This window comes from Enhydra lutris, unplaced genomic scaffold (genome assembly GCF_002288905.1).
Source record: "Enhydra lutris kenyoni isolate GAN:26980312 unplaced genomic scaffold, ASM228890v2 scaffoldscaffold22, whole genome shotgun sequence".
In the NCBI taxonomy this organism is placed as follows: Eukaryota; Metazoa; Chordata; class Mammalia; order Carnivora; family Mustelidae; genus Enhydra; species Enhydra lutris.
Window position 1 is genome coordinate 40,091,954 of NW_019154106.1, and position 19,516 is coordinate 40,111,469.

The window sequence follows — 19,516 nt, forward strand, 5'->3', positions numbered from 1 at the left end:
AACACACCCATGCCCATACGTCTTCACGCCCTTGCTCTTGACCTTGGTCTGGCTGCTTGTTTATCCTTCAAGGCCCAGCTCACATGTCGTGAAGGTGCTGTAGCTGGTGGACACTGTGGTTGTGGACGACCTCTGGGTGCTCTGCCGGTGCCCCATCTCGGTGAAGCCACACGACAGCACTGGGGGAGGGGCCCGGGGAACCGAACTAGCCGCTCACGGACACACATTGAAGAGCGGTGGAGCCAGCCTCGGACTCCAGGCGGGACTCCACAGCCCACACTCTGCCTGCTGCCCCTACCTCACGGGCCACTCAGCATTCTCCATGAGTGGTCCCCACAGAAACCCCTGCTTCCCCACCGCTCTCCAGGGTTCTCCACTGAACAGCCTCTGCCCTGCCCTGTGCCATGAGCTCCCCTCCCTGATGGGAGGGTCTAGGGGACAGGGGCTTGTTCATTTCTCTTGACCTCAGTGCCTTTAGCATAGTCTCTAATACAGAACAAATTTAATAAACACATTCACATGGAATTTCACTGCCTTTTACCCAGCGCCTCCGCAGAAGGCAGGCCAGTGGGGGCTTTCCAGTTTCTAGTTCCCCAAGAGCCCATGCTTTGGGAAACTCTGGGACCCGTGCTGGTACGAGTGGGAGAGCAGGTGGTCAGAGCCCCTCCAAGGACCTTTCCAGGAGGCCAGAAGTATGGCTTTCTTCTCCCAAAGCACCCATTTTGTTCCCTTTTCCCTCTCCTTCTCTGGAGGATACTGGAGGGAAGGGGATGAGGGGGGAGGTAGGAAGGGATTTAAATCCCAAAGCAAGCTAGGAAATTCTCAAGAAGTCAGGGCCTGGTTTATTCGAGAAGACAAGACACCCCCTTTCCCCTCTCTTCCCCATAAATTACCAGGTCAACATTTGCTATTAGTTATGAGTGGTGGTCTAGGCTGCCTGCGCCGCAGCTGGACCACACGTCCTTGCACGGAGCTGTCCCCAGTAAATCTTTCTTTAATCCTGGCCTCTGCCTGCTCCATCTATCGTCACCCACAGTGGCTGAAGTAGGCTCGGGAATGCTGGGGAATTTCTCCACTTCCAGCCTGTTGTCAGCTCCACTGTCCTTTCTTTGATAAAACTGCCTACCAGCTGCCCATAATGGCTGACGGATTTCCCACACTCAGTAAATCAAGGGGGTCGATGGCGCATGGAAGGGCACGGCGGATGCCTCCCTGGCCATCAGGGACAGCTGACATGGGTAGCCAGAGCCATCAATCCGTCAAACAGCCCCCATCAGGTGACCTCACAACCACGCAGGGAAAGCTGTCACTGGTTGTGTAACACTTGGGGAAATTAATCCTGCACACCCCCCAGCCTCCCGCCACACTCTGTGCTCGCTTACTCGAAAGACAGCTTCTTAGGAAAACAGGGGTCACTAGACTTGCCTGGGATATTTAACACCAGGGAAAGTATCAGACAGGGAAAAGTATTATGGTTTCTGTGAATTCGTATACCATTAAGACCTGTCAGTGAGGAAGTGCTGAGGGAAGCAGAGAGAAATGGAAAAACCCTACACTGGGACCTGGCCCAGCTCCACCAACAGCCCACTGGGCTCCTCTGGGCTTATGGCTTCATGCTGGAGCTCCACTGAAGGTTTAAGTGTGTATGTGTGTGTGTGTGTGTGCGCGTGTATGCACACGTGGGGATGAGTGCACAGTAAGTGGTCAGTGGTGCACTGGGAACAAGTGACTTGCCCAGGGCCTTAAAGATTGGTCTGCCTACACAGCTGAGTCTTCACATTTCCAAGGCAATGTGACCCTTCTGACATCAGCAGGACCTGCCCAGTGGCCGACCCGCAACCTGGTCTTCCCAAGCTTTCTAAGAGCCCTCTGAAGCAAGATCCTAGCAGAGGAAACAACCTGGAGAAACACGAGCCCATCCTTTTCACATCCCAGAGGTGCTTGCCATGCCTGGCCATGACCCAGGGCCTCTGAGGACAGAGTCACCTAAAATTGTTTATCTTGGCCCCAGGGTGCATTTTGGCTATAAGGAGTATTTTGGCTTCCTCTCCTACCAGTTTGCCAGGAAGCTATCTGCTGTGATCGACACTGACCTGGTGAGAAACAACCTCCACATCTGTCCGTGATGGTCCATGAGGGAGGAAGAGAAGAACAGGGTGCCTCCATCTCCACGGCCCCGCTGGCCCATGGCCCTCATGTTTGGGTGGTCTCCCTTTTCCTGTACTATCACTGCCCAGCTCACTATCGTGGGTAAGTCAAGTCCTGAGGAAAGAATCACCATCTCTGCTTGGATGGAATCACAGAAAGCTTCTGGGAGGAGGTGACCTGGGAGCAACGATGGAGAAAGCCATCTAAGCATAGGTGTTGCACATACAAATGAATCACCTGTTACAGCTGAAATGCTTGTCTCCCTAACACCCCTCACCCCCCACCCCCCCGCCAATTCATATGTTTGTACGTGGTTTACATGTTGAATGACCTCTGGGACACAAGTGGGTTTAATGAGGTCATGAAAGGTTGGGGTCCCCATGATGGGACTAGTGTCCTCAGAAGAAGAGGGAGACACACCCAAGCCTCTTCTGTCTGCCATGTGAGGACACAGCAAGCCAGGAAGGGGGCACTCACCAGAACCCAACCAGGCTGGCTCTGATCTTGGACTTTCAGCCTCCCGAACAGTGAGAAATAAATGTCTGGTGTATAAGTCCCCCTGTCTATGGTAATTTGCTAGAGCAGCCTGAGCTAAGACATGCTCTGATGGATTTATGGAGCTACAAGTAATTCGGCAGGGGTGGGTTCCTCTGCTTCTGAAGAACCGAGTTCCCCAGCAGCCACCGGGCACCTTATACTATGCGTTGATGGAGAAATCCCCAACACCTAATGGGGAAGACCGCAGCCATTGCGAGGCCAGCTCTGAAGACCATCTAGCTCACAACCGTGCTTTCTCTCCCCCACCACACAATTGGTCAAGCCACATTTGAAAGACAAGCCAACTGCTCATTTGCCCCTTCCTCTGCCCTGAGTCCTACACCAATAGAAAACAGAATTGAAAGCAATCAAAACCACAGCATCAAAGCCTATATTGGCCACTAGATGGAGCTATGCATCGCACCAAAAAGACCCCAGAGGTGAAGCTGATTTTCTCCAAATTCCGTAGATAGAATCCTTGAGATTCACAGCTGGAGACAGCAAGTTAAATAAGTCCAAGGTCCTGGGAGGGTGGGCCTGGAGAACAGACCATGCACAAACAGTCATTCAATACCTACTTGTAGTCTCTGAGTTTAGAACAATAATGGGCACGACCTGCCTACCAGGAACCCCACCTTTGATGGGAGACCGAGAGACAGACAGGCACACAAACACAGAGTACGTGATGGTTCTTGAGCATCCTGGACTCTGCCAAGCACTTTTCAAATTCTGTCGCTAGGTCCCAAAGGTTAACAACTAGTCCCAGTTCATTTGGCAGAGCCAGGATTCACTCTCAACTCCATTTGCCTTTTAAGACTGTTTGCTCTCCTCGACACCAGCCAGCCCCTCTCAAACACTTCCTGCACAAAGTGAGAAGTTCACGTAAGGCTGGGTGTGAACCAAGGCCACCAGAAACACACGGACAGAGGTAACTCAGGCTGGGGACTTCAAGACAGCATCACAGAGGAAGATTTCTTTAATTACTATTATTATTTTTTTTTAGGAGGTGTCTATTTTTTAGGATAAGTCAGATGGGTTTGAGGCAAAAGGAATGCCATGGAGAAAGAGCCACGTCCTGAAGTGCCAAGCTTTGGACACAGCTTTGTAGGACACAGCTTTGGGTACTGAATGTCAGGTAGCCCAGGGCATTGGGAAGTGTGGGACATGTCGGGGGGATGTGGCCAAGGCTGAGGCAGGGAGGGCAGTGGATGAAAAGATTATAAAGAGCCTCCCACGTACAGTTGAGATCTGTTCCCACAAGACATGGGAAGCCATCAAAAGTTCTTGGAAAAATTTCTTTTTTTTTTTTTTTAATATATCATTTATTTATTTGACAGAGATCACAAGTAGGCAGAGAGGCAGGCAGAGAGAGAGAGGGGGAAGCAGGCTCCCTGCTGAGCAGAGAGCCTGATGCGGGGCTCGATCCCAGGATCCTGGGATCACGACCCGAGCCGAAAGCAGAGGCTCTAACCCACTGAGCCACCCAGGCACCCCATCTTGGAAAAATTTCTGATGTTACATTTAAATGATCTTTTTTTTTTTTTTCCCCTGGGAAGGGATGTATACTTTGGAACATGATACAACTCAGTGCCTCCTCTGAAAAGAAAAAAAAAAAAATCATCTTTCCAAACATATGGATGTTAAGTCTGTCCCTTTAATTTTATTCTATACCATATGGCACTTTGAATTTTTAGAAGATCAGTAAGCAGATTGACTTCACAGATCAAAACTTAGCAGGAGACATCTTTGTCTGTTATTTTCATTTCTTTTCCATTAAGTACAGCCAAAGTCCAATTTATCGATCTAATAAAAGGAAGTGGCCAGGTCCGGCAACAACACGTAAAGGACTTAGACACGCCTAGTACATACTAAGTGCAATGGAAGAGTTTGATAAATACACACTTTGAAAGACAAGAGGCATTTGCTATTAGGTTCTTAGCAAAACTCAGTGGAAATAAAGTCATTTCAGCCGCACCTTAGGGAGAACTGAGTGATGCACACAGGTGCCCGTGCACACGCAGGCAGTGGAGACAATGAATTAGAGACAGCAAAAAACAGCTGCTATATACCAAGCTGGGGTACTGTGTCATTTAAAAAAAAAAAAAACAAGTTCATAGGTTTTCAGAAACCAGAACTTAACGTCAGGCATTCTAAAAAAACTCGCTGTAAACTTTCACAAAAACTTTACTTAAAGAGTCCCCAAAGGGATTTATATGCTACTCATACATCAAGGCTGCTCCTACTAGCCAAATAAGCATCTGGATGAAAACTTTCATCATCTCACTGTTTCCAAGTGTCTGGATGTTTGAGGTTGATAAGACATCTAGACCTTGTCTAAAGCTCTGTGTCTTCATCAGATATTTGCCATTAATCAGATACAACTTCAAAGAGAAGTATCTAATTGTAGAAAGCTGAAGACCATTTTAATTGTAGCACTGCAAGGTTTAGGGGAGGAAAGTGATGGACTTAAGGTCACAGAGCTTGCAAGGGGTAGAGGAAGGCTCCAGCACAGACATCTCAGTCTTTTCTTTCCACCACATCAACCACTTCAGCGAAATGACTTCCTTAGCAGAGCGTAAAGCCCAGAATAAGAGCCCAGACCTTGGATACCTACACATTGTCATGTGTAGAAGAGCGGAGTACAAAGGACAGTAAAGCTGAACTCAGCATAGGAAGGCACACTGGTAACATGGTTTCAAAGCAGGAACTCACACACATTTCCATAAAGTGTTATCCTACTTAACTCGTGTTCCGTAGTGTTACAACTAAAAGGAGCATTTGATGCCATTTCGGCTCCTGCCCTCCGCATTTGAAAGGTAAAGCTCTCCACTAAAGAAAAGCCAGACAGAGTTCTCCAGTTTCAATCACCGGGTGGTTTGCTTACATTTCCGTGATTTTATCTACACTTGCTCTGAACAAATCTGACTTGCTCAAAGTCTAGGGTTTCCCGAAGCAGGAGCTGAAATGTAAACACTTGTGCTGTTTCATAGGGATAAAAGTTATGGCTGAAGAGCTAAAACAAAACAAAACAAAACAAAACAAAACAAAACTGGGAATGTCTCTCTGAGACATCACTAAGGATCAGGGGACGGTGTTTTCAATGTCTCCACCTTGTGGAAATGGTCAATACTGCATCACGATCAGACACTGACCAACTATTGAGGATGAAGACTGAAGCGACAGTAAAATTAACTATTATGGGATAGCAAAAAAGAAAAAGAAGAAGAAGAAGAAAGAAGGAAAATCTCAAAATAACTAAAAAATATTTCAGTAGCATATTACAGTGGGAATTGATGGTGATAATCTTGAGGCATGTTGGATACCAAAAGTCTTATTAAATAATAATAAAAAGGTTAAAGTATATGCAGTTTAATTTTAGTAATAGGTGTAAGTGTCTATTTTTTGTGCCATGGAAAGCCAGCAACACAAAATGCTGCTCTTAGTTACCCAGATCATTTCCAATCCATTAGAGTTGTCAGCCATTCCAGAAAGCAGAAATTTGTTACAAAGGGTTGGATGGTTCCTATCTTCCAAGGTTTCACTCACCAAGATAGTTCTAAAAGTGACAGGCAGAAAGAAAGCCAAAGAACCTCTGTAGCTGAGATTTTCATTGAGTAAAAGAACATGCCTACTCAGACAGATAAACTTAAGCAAAGGTAGTTTTGAAATAAACTCCAGCAGTTGCGCTATTTTAATGTAGCAATAAAATATTGGGCAAGATGGTGTACTAACAGGCTCTAGCTTTGAAGCCACAAACTCTGGGCTCTGCCTCCTAATCACTTTGGGACCTTGGGCAAGTTATTGAACCCTCCAGAGCCTCAGTTTACTCGTCCATAGAATGGGAATTATGATATCACCTGCTTGCTATGAGAACAGAACAAGATAATGTATATAAAGCCCTGGCCGAGGGCTCAGCATACAGTGGGAGCATTAGCTATTATCAAGCTTATGAAAGTACGGACTCACCCTTGGGGGTCCTGATTACTCCGTTCATGGAAAGGAGCAGTATGATTATTCTTCCTGATTTCTATTATCTGCAATTTTTTTGACTGCTAGAATGGGAGAGGAGGAAAAGACGGTGGAGAACTTCTGTACAAGTGAGGCTAACACATGGAGAAATCCCAGGCAAGTGAAATAAACGGACGCACCTTCTGTTTACACAGCAGTCTGAAAGTGGAGCTAAAGTCAGGCGTCCACGCCTCGTGCCACCCTTGGCCACGATGCGGCTCAGACACCATCCCACCACTCCCCTGAACTTCACGTGTGAGCAAATGGATCACAGGGAGGCTGGGTTTGTTCCTTCATCTATCAAAGCATATGTTCATTCATTCAGCACAATTTCTAAGCCCCTGCATGTACAGGGCACTGGGGATAAGGCGGCGAACAAGCCAGCCGATGCCCCTGCTTCGTGGTGCTTACTGTGTGGTAAGCACAAGGAGCCGAAAGACAATAGAACATAAACACATCAACAGGATAACTTCAAATAGTGATAAGCTTTCAAAGGAGCGTAAGATGATGACGGAGAGGATGAGGGCAAGGGGTAGGCCACGTAACTCCTTCAAGGTGAATGGTCAAGGACGGCTCCCCCAAAGAGAGGCCAGCGGGGCAAGGAGGAAGAACCAGACTTGCTGAGACCAAAGATAGGGGTGCAGAAGTGAGGCCGACAGTGCACAGCCAGTGACGAGCTTAATGAGACAGGAGAGAAGGAGCAGCCACAGCAGAGGAAGCAAGGCGGGTGGAGAGCGGGGAGCTCTGAGGGGAAGGTGAGGGCCACATCCTATAGGCCAGGGAGGCCAGGCTGAAGAGTCTGGTTTTCATCTTTAGTGCAAGGCTTGGTTTCAAGGATCAATACAGTAGGTTTGGGGTTTTTTGTGTTTTCATTTTAAGATTTTATTTATTTATTTGACGGAGAGAGCGAGAGAGCACAAGCAGGGAGAATGGCCCAGGGAGAGGGAGAAGCAGGGAACCCGACGCGGGGTTACTCACAACAGCTCGAGGGGGGATTCCCACTGAGCAGAGAACCCAATGTGGGGCTCGATCCCAGGACTCTGGGATCATGACCTGAGCCGAAGGCAGACACTTAACCATCTGAGCCACTCAGGCGCCCCAGCACAATAGGTTTGTTACCAACCATCGCTCTGGTTACTGCTGGAGCCTTGCTAGACCCCCCAGCAAGTTACTGCCGAAGTCTGGACAGCAGCCCACATCTGGTGACTCTCAGCCCAGGAGGTTCCCTTCCAACCACACAGCCTTTGACGGAGCAGAAAGCAAAGTAGACAGTTTGATCTCCTTCAGAGAACTTAAACAAAGCCCAGCAAAAGAGAAACAGACTCCCAAACTACCTCCCGCTCTGGGAAAAGAGAGAGAAGCCCCAGGTACTCACCCGCTCGTGATGTCATCCGTCCGGATGTTCTTGCTCAGAACATCCCCGTCACTCATGTAGCCGGGGGCGTCCATGCTGATGCCTTCCAGGTCCATCTCGTCTCCTGCCTTGTCTGAGACATCCACATGGCACACGCTGCTTCCCCTGGAGGCCAGCTGCCTCCTCAGGGGGGCAGAGTACACGTAGCGGCCCGACTCGGTGTTGATGAAGCGGCTGGCATTGGCTCGAGGTGGGTACCCGTTGCCCATAGAGGGGGCGTCTCCCGCTTGGAGCCGAGGGCTGGACTGGCCAAGTCTCCAGGACAGGGGAGTGGGTCTGCTGGTCAAGCTGAGGATACTGCGCCCGCTTATCTCTGTGGTGACGTTGGTGTCAAATGTGGTCTCCAATGTGCTGAAAACATCAAGCCAGCCTTGGCTTAGACAGACTCTCATGTGCTTAGTATCCTTTTGCAGTTTATATGTTCTTTACATGTTTTTGAGAACTGTGAAATATTTCCTATATACAAAACTGGATCAAATAACAGCCACCGATATACCACGCAGCGTGTTTCCTTTGTGAGAAATGAAAAGACGGAGCTGTACATCCGTAGGACACTCTGAAAAGCCCAGCAGAGACCTTCCCCCTAAAACATGGTGTAAGATACCCACGACCAATTCCTTTCGTTAAGTGATCTTAACTATTGGAATCTCCCTTCCAACCCAAGAAAATAAAGAGAAAATGCCGAAACAATAATGAGGGGTTGTAACATACCCATGGGCCTACACCTTCTTGCAGACTGTGTCACAGCTCCCCTTTCTACCCTTTCCACTCTGGAGTTCCCAGTGTCATCCGTCACATGCTCAGCTCCCAAGGACAAGCAGGTGGGGAGAGCCCTGATTTTCTAGCTCTAAGCTCCCTTTCCCCAACACTTTTGCTTCTCCCACATTTTCTCCAAAAGGACAACTAAACTTTGGGAGGAAAAGGCTGGGAGAGTAGGATATACCCAGGCTTGAGGTCCATAATAAATTAAGTCACAAGGATCTGATTTTGTCAGGAGACTGGGCTCATCCATGGCCATTGATAAGTCTCCTGTGTCCACACTCGTGGCCCTGTAGCTCTTGTGGTCCAAGCAAGCTGGTCAGTGTACCTCTGTGGAGGACCCTGGGGTCTTCTGATTGAGCAGAGAGTGTCTTTCCTGCAGAAAAGCCATCAAAGGTCTCCCTGCTGTCATCGTGACCATCCTAGCTCATGCTAAGAAAGCCATCCAACAGTCACATCCCCCCCAGCAAGTCAGTTTTGGTGATCAGGGTGGAAAGAAGATGTTTCATACTTGATCACAAAGTCTCAGGGCCTACCGGTTGGCTCCACACCATCACATAGCTGAAGGTTTGGCGGGGGGCACCCCACCGTCACCCCCTAAGCTGACTGTCCTCTGGAAGAACCAATTTGGTGCCTCAGCTGTTTTACTGTTTCCTTCTGATTCGAGAAACAGCCTTAGTATCCTCACACTGGGGTAAGGTTCAGGCCCCTGTCTTATTTAAGAGAGAACTCCCTGTGCTTCACCCCTGGGGAAGCCCTGCTGTCTCCTTGCTCTATCCATTGATCAAAGAGATCGAAATTGGAGAACAGGAGACTCCTCGGGAGTCCACGGGGGTAACCAGGACTTTGCCTTCATTATCACAGCCCAGCACAAACCGTAAAACTTGATTCTGCCAAAATCCACCAAGGGGTGTCTGAGGGCTGCATCCTCTTCAACTTCTTCCTCAACACTGAAAACAACCTGATGAGTGTTTCCAATGGAATCCTAGATTTCATCCAACTAAATCATAGTTTAAACGTGATCCTAAGTTTTTATAAATATTTCCTTACGTGTCTCATATGCGGGCATGACTAACAACATTACAGAGCGTTGTGTATCAGAAGACTGGGTAGGAATTCAAGCTATTCACTTTATCACACAGGTCAAATATAGTTCACCTGCTCCTTTTCACAGCACAGTACAGGCTCGGAAAAGGCAAGGAAAGCGAAACCTAATGGAACTGGTCCACCGTGCTCTCTGTCACATAGATCTAGCACCATCTGCTTGGGGGAGCGACCAGCCTACCCTTGTTTTCACTCCTTCCAGTTCTCTTCTGCACATCGCCTGGCATTCCCTGTGAGTTCTAGCACATTGGGGGATCAAAGTTATTTATTTCATTACTAGCTAAGGCGCTCTGCCAGTGGCACGAACACACACAGGAGAAGCTGCGTGGAAATCGAGCTGCCTGCAAGTCCGTGAAGGAATTCACGGGGCGGACGCCTACCTGTGTGTGACCTGAGTCCCCCGTAAACTAGACATGGTCTCCTCCAAATTCTGCCGCAGGTCGGCGATGTTCTTCACCGTCCGCAGTCGCCGGGCCTCGGGGTCTTCCCCTGGAACAATGGTGGTTAAGACGTTTAGTTCTCTGCTCGATCGTGAGCACCGTGAAACACGCCACGTTCCACGCTCATCGGGGGACGCTTAAGGATCTGAGAACACGTGGATGGAAGGACGCCCAAAGGAAGCTGTTAAATTCCAAGGAGAGAAGTCTTTCTTTCCCCTCCAGGTCCCTCCAGAGAAAGGTGAAGTCTAGCTTATAGGAGAAGCCAGGCACCCAGTCTGAGGGGTAAATACATTTTCAAACGGTCTCCAATAAAGACACACACAAGTTAGGTCTGAGCACCCCCCAAGACGCATCTTCTGTCCACGCAAAAGCAGGTGAGGCATTTCATCTTCTTACCCACTGGCGATAACACGCTGCTCTCTACCAGCCCTACTTCGTCAATGGAACTGGCACAGTGGCTAAAAGATCTTCACTTATTAATCACAAATACTCCTACAGAGAGAGGTCTGCCTCTTTCTGTGATATTTGCTATGTCTCAAATTCTGGTTCCTCTAACTCACTGGCTGTGGGACTCGGGGGAAGGGGCTGACCCTCTCTAGCCTTCCAATTCCAGAGGATTGCAATGAGGACGGTAACAGCCATGACCTCGTAGGACGGCGGTAGGGAATTAAATGGGCTGGGGTCTGGAGATCCCTGAGCACAGAGCCCAACTCAAGCACTGACCCTTGCCCGCTGGTACTGCAGAGTGGGAAGCCATCAAGAGGACCGAGGGCTTCTCTTCGGGCCACAGGAGACTTCCATTCTTGGGGCAAGATTTTCTGGAGGACACCTGGCCAGGCAGAGGTCAAGCCGGGTCAAGTGTACCAGGAGACAAAGGCCATACAGAAGCTAGAAAACCACGTGCCCTCAAGAGTAGCCTTGCTCTGGGTTCTCTGGCTATTCTGCTTTGTTTGGGCTGAGAGAGTGCAGAGGAGACAGGAATCACCCCAAGAATGATGAAAAGGAATAAGTGTCCTTTCCTCAGAGTAATTCCAGGGAGGGCTGAGAAGACCACAGAACCACCATCGAGACTCTTGAAAAGCCTGTGACTCTCTCAGTCAAAAGAGTTGAGCAACCTTATTAAAGAAATCTCCACACAGAACACGGGGCACATGGGCAGCAGCGAGGAGGATTTACACGAGACGCCAAGGAGAACTCCCAGCGGTCGCCATTAATAAGGCAACAGGCCGCTAAGAAATGGTACAGCATCGACTTTCTTTCTGAGACAAAACAGCCTCCATAGGTCGTTCTTGACATGGTGGTGCCTGGAGGCTGGCAGATGGACCGAATGACAGATGTGTGATTTTATGGGGGAAACTGGCTCTAGCCAACTCTCTTGTCCTTGAAAATGCCAAGTGTTTTCAATTTTCTCCCCCTTTTGAACCAAGAGAAAGTTGGAAGGCATTTTTCTCTTATCTGAAAAGTGGTCCAGCTTGCATTTCCCACCCAATTCTTTAAAAATACATCTATGGATGTGTTTTGAAAGGAAAGCAGTGATGAATGTTTGCTTACCTCCCCTGAGAGACGCTGGAAGACAGTAACTGCATCTTTCTCCTGGGGCCATCAGGTAAATATCTTTAGTTTGGCCACATTCTATGTAAGAAGGCCAAAAAGGTACTGACCCTTTGGACAGGTCTAGGCCCTGCGGTACACATTTATCAAAGCTAAGTCTAGGCACACATCTTCAAATTAATTAATCACATATCAAATTATAATAATTATACTTATTTCTCCAAGTCTCTCCTAATTGACATGTTTGTCTGCTAACTCTCCTTTAGAAATTCAAAGATCTTCGACATGGGAAGGTAACTCACCCTTACTCTTAGTGACCGTCACACAAATCTATGGATGCCTGAGACCTATTTATTGTCCAGAAATGCTTGGTCAGTGTAGGGTTGAAGAAAAAGCGCAGACTATCTGCACTTTGGCAGATAAAGACTTGAATCTTGGCAGTGCTGCACTTGACTTCGAGTAAGTCACTGATCTTTCCGAATGCCATCTGTAAAATGGGGATGAAAACCTTCCCTGAAAGGGTCAGTCGGAGGATTAAAAGAAGAGGCATATTATATGCCTGGCCCAAGAGAAGGGCATGTTGGATTTGGGCTTCATTCTTTTCCCTGGGGTGGGATGTGTGTGTGTGGGGGGGTAAGGTCTGCTGGGAAATGTCTGCTCGCCTCAGAGCTCTACACATACCAGATTCCAAGAGCAATGCAGAAAGGCAAGCCAGGAACCCACCTGCCTTGCTTAGGTGATCACACTCTAAATTGCCGATTCTGCCCCACGGATGATGTAAGAGTCCCCTACCAACTCACCGCCTGAACAAAATAAGAACCCGACCATGCTCCCATGGGAAGGGAGGCTCTTTCTGCTCATATACAGAAATGTTAAGCTAATCCACGCTCCCTGCAGCTCTGCTGAATTTGCAAGGTCAGCCTTCCTCAGGCCACTGGTCATGATGGAGAGCACATCACATTCTGATCACATAGAGCCAAGTTTGGGGGATGTCAGGGTGTTACAAGTGGAACATGGAAGGGACTCAGGATTTTTACTTGGAGGAAGGAGCCTTAAGGAAGAACCTGTTGTATGACAGAGAATGGAAATTATCTGTGGGCTACAGGAGATGGATTATATCCAGTGACTAGAAACGAAAGAATAAAGAAGTCTGTTATTAGTTAGAGTCAACAAAAATGGAAAGGCTGCCTTATGAAGGAATAACTTCCTGTCCCAAATATCCCAAATATCCAAGCAGAGACGGAAAGACATTTCATCAGTGTTGGGCAGAAGGGATTCATGGATCAGATAATAAACAGGTGTGCGTGTTTCCTTCTAACCTTACCACCCAAGATGCAGGTCTCAGGTGTAATTTTTTTTTAATATATTAAAAAAAATTTTTTTAAGATTTTATTTATTCATTTGACAGAGAGAGGGGGATCACAAGTAGGCAGAGCAGCAGGCAGAGAAAGAGGGGGAAGCAGGCTCTCCGCTGAGCAGAGAGCCCGATTCGGGGCTCGATCCCAGGTCCCTGAGATCATGACCTGAGCCAAAGGCAGAGGCTTAACCCACTGATCCACCCAGGTGCCCCCTCAGGTGTAATGTTATGCAAATGACAAAGCACCATGGGAAAATCCACCTGATCCCCCTTCCCTGCCAAAGGAGGGGAAGAACAAACCAATTGGTCAAATCGTCTCCTAAATGTCCATTTCTTTCTTTTGTTTTTCTTTTTTCTTTTTCTTCTTATTTTTTTGAAAGAGCGAGTGAGTGTGGAGCCCAATGCAGAACTTGATCGATCTCATGACCCTGAGATGATGACATGAGCCCAAATCAAGAGTCAGGCACTCAAGTGACAGAGCCACCCAGGTTCCCCCTAAAAATCTATTTCTAAATACACCTACCATTCACTGTAATTTCAAGGGGTCGGCTGTGGATAAGTTCATTTAACCTTGTACTACCATTTGCTGTCTCTATAAAATGATCCACAGTACAGTCACACATTTGATTTCTACTCCTTGAATGTAAAGACAAGCCACTCTGATTAAGAAATTCCCATCAGCAAAAGGAAGAAAAAGGAAGGAAAGAAGGAAGGAAGGAAGGGCAGGCAAAATTCCCATCAACAATACATGCCATCAGACTTCACAAAAACCAGAGTGCGTGATCAGACAAGCCTGGCTGCACAGATCCATCCCCCACACCAACTACAGCATCTCGGGTTCCCTGAGCGCGTCCTTGGCTGTGCAGGCCCAACGCAGAGGAGACACATGGAGAAAGGGAAGAACCGGTGAAAGATCATAGGCTGTAATCTGTCACTCTGAAATTCAAGTGTGATGTGGAATGCTCTCTGGCTGTTGCTTTTGCTTTTCAAATGTGAATTCTGCCAGCCTGTGTCTGACACGAATCCACACTACTCCACGGGACACACGTCTGATACACGCCGGGCTCTTGGAGCGCTGGCCCGGCTCCTTTGATGTGTGCACAAAAGAACACGGGCTGGAATGCGTGTGGAGACCTGAGCCGTTGCCGAACGCCACGCCCTTCTCGTAGTGGGCCCTTCGGCTGGCCTCTCTGTGTCCTCATCTGCAAGGGGGCTAAGGAGCTTGGTGAGAAGGAAGCACAAAATCAATCCCAAATGTGGGGCCCTGAGCTGCTGCACGACGGATCACTTATAAATGGCCTCAAAACGCTGCCCCGTCACCGTGCCCGGCCAGAAGAACCAGAAGGAAATAGTTAAATCGCTGAGAGCCTCTGAAATTAATACTCGGGGTTAATGGTGAGATGGGTACGATTCCATCACGTGGGCTGCAGACCAATTCCACAGCTGTAATGTGGCTATTAAAATGGTGTGGTCATGGATATTTAGTCTAATAAATGGATTTTAAACATGGATTCAATTTTTAACCCAACTCTGGAAGTGGTAAGATATGTGAAGAATAACACAACCACTGCTAAATATGTGGTGTACCGCTTGCTTCCCTGATTAGAAGTTGCTGGAAGAGAGGGCACAGAGTTGGGGAACAGGGAAGACAGACAGAGGGGGTGGTAACTCCAAACCCAGGGCAGGAGGAATCCTAACTCTTACGCTAACTTTTCTCCTTTAAGAATGTGACAGTATAACATTAATAAATCAGTATCTGTGCCATTAACTACATGACAACTGTGGATTTTATGTTTTCACATAAAATAATACCCCTTTAATCATCATCATCTAGATTATATTAAAATAATATTTAGATATGCTCATTTCTTTCTTTTTGGTAAAAGAAGCATGCTGTATTCTTCTTTCCGATTAATGGATAATGCTAAGAATGCGTTTTAATCAGTGCTTCCATACACGAAAGAAAAGAAGACAGTGTTTTATAGCAAAAGTGACTTTATCTGAAGAGTAAACAAGGAGATTCAAGGTTAAGTGTCAGAGCATCCCAGAGCCCCTACATGAATGAAATGGAATATGTATTAAAACAAGATCTGCCAATAATTAAGGGACTTACTTACAATTCTAGGGACAAGGAAGTGGATTGTGTGAGAGAGGACAGGAAGCAAGAAGAAAGAAAATAATAAAAAAATAAAGTAAGTTCCCTTAGCTCATCCATCAATGCAACAGTGAAGTCACTCCGAGTCAGGCTGGGTTTATGCCCTTCCAGCAGGTGGCCATACGGGAGGCCTCATCTCCAGCAGTCACAGACGTTCCGGGGGCTCCATACTCACCAGTGAGTTCTTGCAGAGCAGGCTGTCCACTCTTGGTGTAGTGGCTGGGCTCCATGCTCACACCCGCGGAGCTGGATTCAGCAGTAACATTCCCTTCGGTGTCTGTCTGGGACCTTCACACACAAACCAAAGCAGACACACTTGTCACAAGCAGTAGCTACCACATCTGGACCACTGTGGTCTGACCACAGCACCCACCCACCACCACTCCCTTCAACAAGAAGCTTTAGAACAGAGCAGACCAGCAGACTGACTCTAAATAATTCATCGGCGCATGTGGAGCAATGTCCTAGAAACAGAGAGAGCCACCGAACTGTAAAAGATGAAATATTCATTGCCCAAACGCAGGGTCTGCAAGCCCTCACTGGGGAAGCTTCTCTGAATCCCCATCAGGGAGCTAGGTCTAGCCAGAAAAACGCTGGAGAGTACAGCGTGGTTTGGATCATTTAACCTCTGCCAAAGAGCAAACTTCTGAGGACTCAGCAATGCCAGCAAGTCAAGCATAAAGATGACTCCATTAAAAGCCCCACAGCCCCCCCCCGATCCTCCTGACATGGCTCTCTCTGAAGAGGTGACTATGAAACCGGTCGGGAGTGGGTGCCAAGCAGGTGTGTTTGCCCTCTCCGTCTCTGATTCACAGCTCAGATCTTCTGAGATGAAAGGTCGCATTGACCATTATTTCAACACTTGACTGAAATCTGTACTTCCCCAAACCTTCTCCGTGCCCTCATTTGTCAAGCAAATCAAGGCAACTGCTTCGTGCAATGCCTTCTTGTCATAATTACCTCTGCTGACTTCGGCATGGCGTGCAAATGCATAATTGCACTCAGATGCATAACCCTGGGTGTAGCCTTATTAATTCATTAGCATCCTGAGCTCATTCAGCCAGATTTCACTCTCTGTGAAGAAAGCGTTTGCCAAGAATGTGAACGGTCTTCAGTGTGGGGCGTACTGGGAAACCTCGTCATCCATCCTGCCCCGCCTGTGCCCTCCAAATGAAGCCATCAGTTCCAAATTCCTGCTGTCTCCAACCGTTGAGAATATTCGGATCCACACTGCTCCTCTGGACCCACTGGCCAGAGTCCAAGGTCTCATCCTCTCTGCCCTAGAAGTACGGTGTAAACAGGTACACTGCCTCCAGCCTACGGTTTGCGAACCACAGCCAAGTATTGGAACCAGCCCACGGATTCTCACTGGTCTGTGTAGTATTTTAACGCTTTTTGAATTCGTTTCAACATTTTAAAATTGGGAGATTTCGCAAGAAATATCTGGATTTCTGCCTTGTCCCTTTCTCTTCTTTTTCCATAAAAACAAAGAAAGTCCTGATTGACTTTCTTGCAGGGCGCCACCTGCTGGTGCCAAGGGATGGTTGCTCCCTCCGGAGAAGCCCAGAACTGCCGAGGCCACAGTCTCATTACCCCAAGCCGCTGATTTATATTACCGTTTGGGTCTGAATCAGGTATCTGAATCCATGCTCTCTATTCTAGACTGCCTGTAGGTCTGGTCTGCTCCCCACACCATCCTCCGCTGATTTTTGTGATACTGGGGTGATCATATCCCTCTGAGGAAAGGCCTCTGATAGTTTCCATTGCCCACGGAGAAAGTTCTTAAGTCCTTACTGTGGAAGACAATGCCCCATTGGGGATTCTTCCTTCATCCCCAGCCCTGTCTTCTACCACTCCTGCCCTTTACACATACCCGGGGCCCTATATTCCACCTGAGCCTTCCCTCCATTCTGAGATCACATCATGCCCTTAGCAGTTATGTCTTTGTAGTTACTGGGACCTGTGCCCGAAGGCTCTTTTCCTCCTTCTTCCTCACTTTGCATCCAATCTGCCTTCAACACGCAGTTCCCATGTCATCTTGGCCAGGAAGGCTCCCCGGGCGGTGCTAGCTCATGGCTCCCCTTGTGTGCTTCTCCAGGGCTCTTACTCATCTGATGCCGATACATTACAATGGGATCTAATTAATACATCTTTCCTCAACCACTGAGCTCTCTGAAAGCAAAGACTGGCTTTTTTGATATGTACCTGCAAGAACTTGAGCTGATCAAGTTCACTTGGACAGTAGAGGTCAGCAGGGTGTGATGAATGGACAAATGAGAAATGTTTAAGTCTGGAAAGATGCTGGATACGGGAAGGAGCATTAGACTCGGAGTCTGAACCCTCCCGGCTGTAGGACTGTAGCTGGCTGGAGGTTAGCCTGCACCTCTGAGAAGTCACTTCACACCTCTGACTATCAGGTTCCCCATCTGTGCAGCAGGGCTTACAACAGCGACCTCCCCTGGCTGTTACAAGAATCACACGTGATAAGACACTGAAGCATTTGGTCAAGTGTCAAGTAATAGATGTCCAGGGTTACTTCTGAATTGATAAACAGAATTCATTCAGAGTGATTTTAAAAGATGATTTATCTTTCTTTTGTGGCTTGGTAACATCACTAACATGGACAGATTCTGGGGGGGTGTGGGGTGAGGTGGGGGGAGCAGCACAAATTGTCTGCTGTGAGCCATGAACTTGAGTGAACTTCAGAGCACAAGGGGTGTCTAACCTATTTTTCTTAAAAAATCCCCACATTTCATCCAGTCTCCTCATTCTACAGATGAGGACAAGGTATATCAGAGAGATGCAGTGATTCAGAGAGCCGAAACTGGTTTGTGTTTAGGAACTCGGTCCCTCTAGTTAGACAGACTTGGTTTTAAACACCAGCTCTCCTAGTTATTAGCTCTGGACTTGGTGCAAGTTATTTAATTACTATAAGCCTCAGTTTGCTCACCTACAGAATGGGGATTTCAAAAATAGCTAGCTCATGGCGTGTCGGGGTGACTATATGGGCTAGGGCACGGAAAGCCCTTTGCTGGGTCTCTGCACATACTTGGTGCATAGTCTCCCTAGCTGTCCCCACAGGCAGGGCCCAAGACTACACGGGGAGTCACCAGCTAATAAAAGACAGAGCCCGGATGCCCCAATTCCCATCCTGGTTCACCTGACAAGAAAAGGCACGTCAGGGGGGCCAAAGGACATCGCACGCGGTGAACGTGAACATGAAAATGCAGCTTGACAGAGAGCATGACATTTTCTCATTCCTCCTATTTGTCAGACATTTGCCCTTTCGTTAAGAGTTTTCCTCTCACAGAAAAGCTTGAAATTTTAAAAGAGGTTAAATGTCTCACAATCCTTCCAATGATTACAGAAAAAAAAAAGAAAGAGGGAGTGAAATGGATGGTGACCAAAGACCATCCTATATTTTAATTTGGGAAATGCAAATCAAGACTCTGTGAGCAGGAGCTTGAATATACGTGACCTCAAGACTATTAACGTTATTGGGATGATAAAAATTTCATGGGGAGCAATTCAATTGCCTCCACGGTTCAGAGGACAGTTGTCTTCAAAGCCCTGCGTGGAGACGCACAAGCACTGAGTCATTCATTCTCTAAGCCCGGGCACTCTTCTCCAACCATTAGCTGAGCTGATGACTTGGTGGAATAAAGAGATGACCTTCTCCCAATTAAAAAGTCTGGGCATGAACCCCTGCTGAAGGGGAGGGTGAGCCGAAGAGAAGGAAAGAGGGACGAGAAGAGGCCTGGCATTCCCTCCCTGGCTGGACCTGCTGGGCTTTGCTCTGAATCAGTCGGGCCAGTCTTTCCAGCCGCCGTTGGTAGGGATGGTAACAAAGCCTCCCAGAGTACAACTTGGGGAGTGAGAGAGAGGATATCCAAGTCTTTGGGGGACCATGTCAACACAGGAAGCTGAAAGTGTGGGCATGAGTGTATGCATATGAACAGGGATGTATATACACGTGGGCACACGCACACTAGCATTTTGTACAAGAAGGTGGACTTGCGTCCATACTTGTGACTGTCAACGTA

General features: G+C 47.8%; 1 protein-coding gene across 3 annotated transcripts in view; it reads right to left on the reverse strand.

The window, feature by feature from the left end:
- Window positions 1-19,516, reverse strand: part of LOC111149981 (neuron navigator 2) — a 393,207-nt gene that overhangs the window by 148,977 nt on the left and 224,714 nt on the right. For all 3 annotated transcript variants that reach the window (XM_022507270.1, XM_022507268.1, XM_022507267.1), the window contains 3 exons: window positions 15,649-15,761; window positions 10,351-10,459; window positions 8,069-8,458 (listed from right to left, as the gene is read on the reverse strand). In XM_022507270.1, coding sequence (XP_022362978.1) covers window positions 8,069-8,458; window positions 10,351-10,459; window positions 15,649-15,761 — 612 coding nt within the window. The remainder of the gene's footprint in view (window positions 1-8,068; window positions 8,459-10,350; window positions 10,460-15,648; window positions 15,762-19,516) is intronic.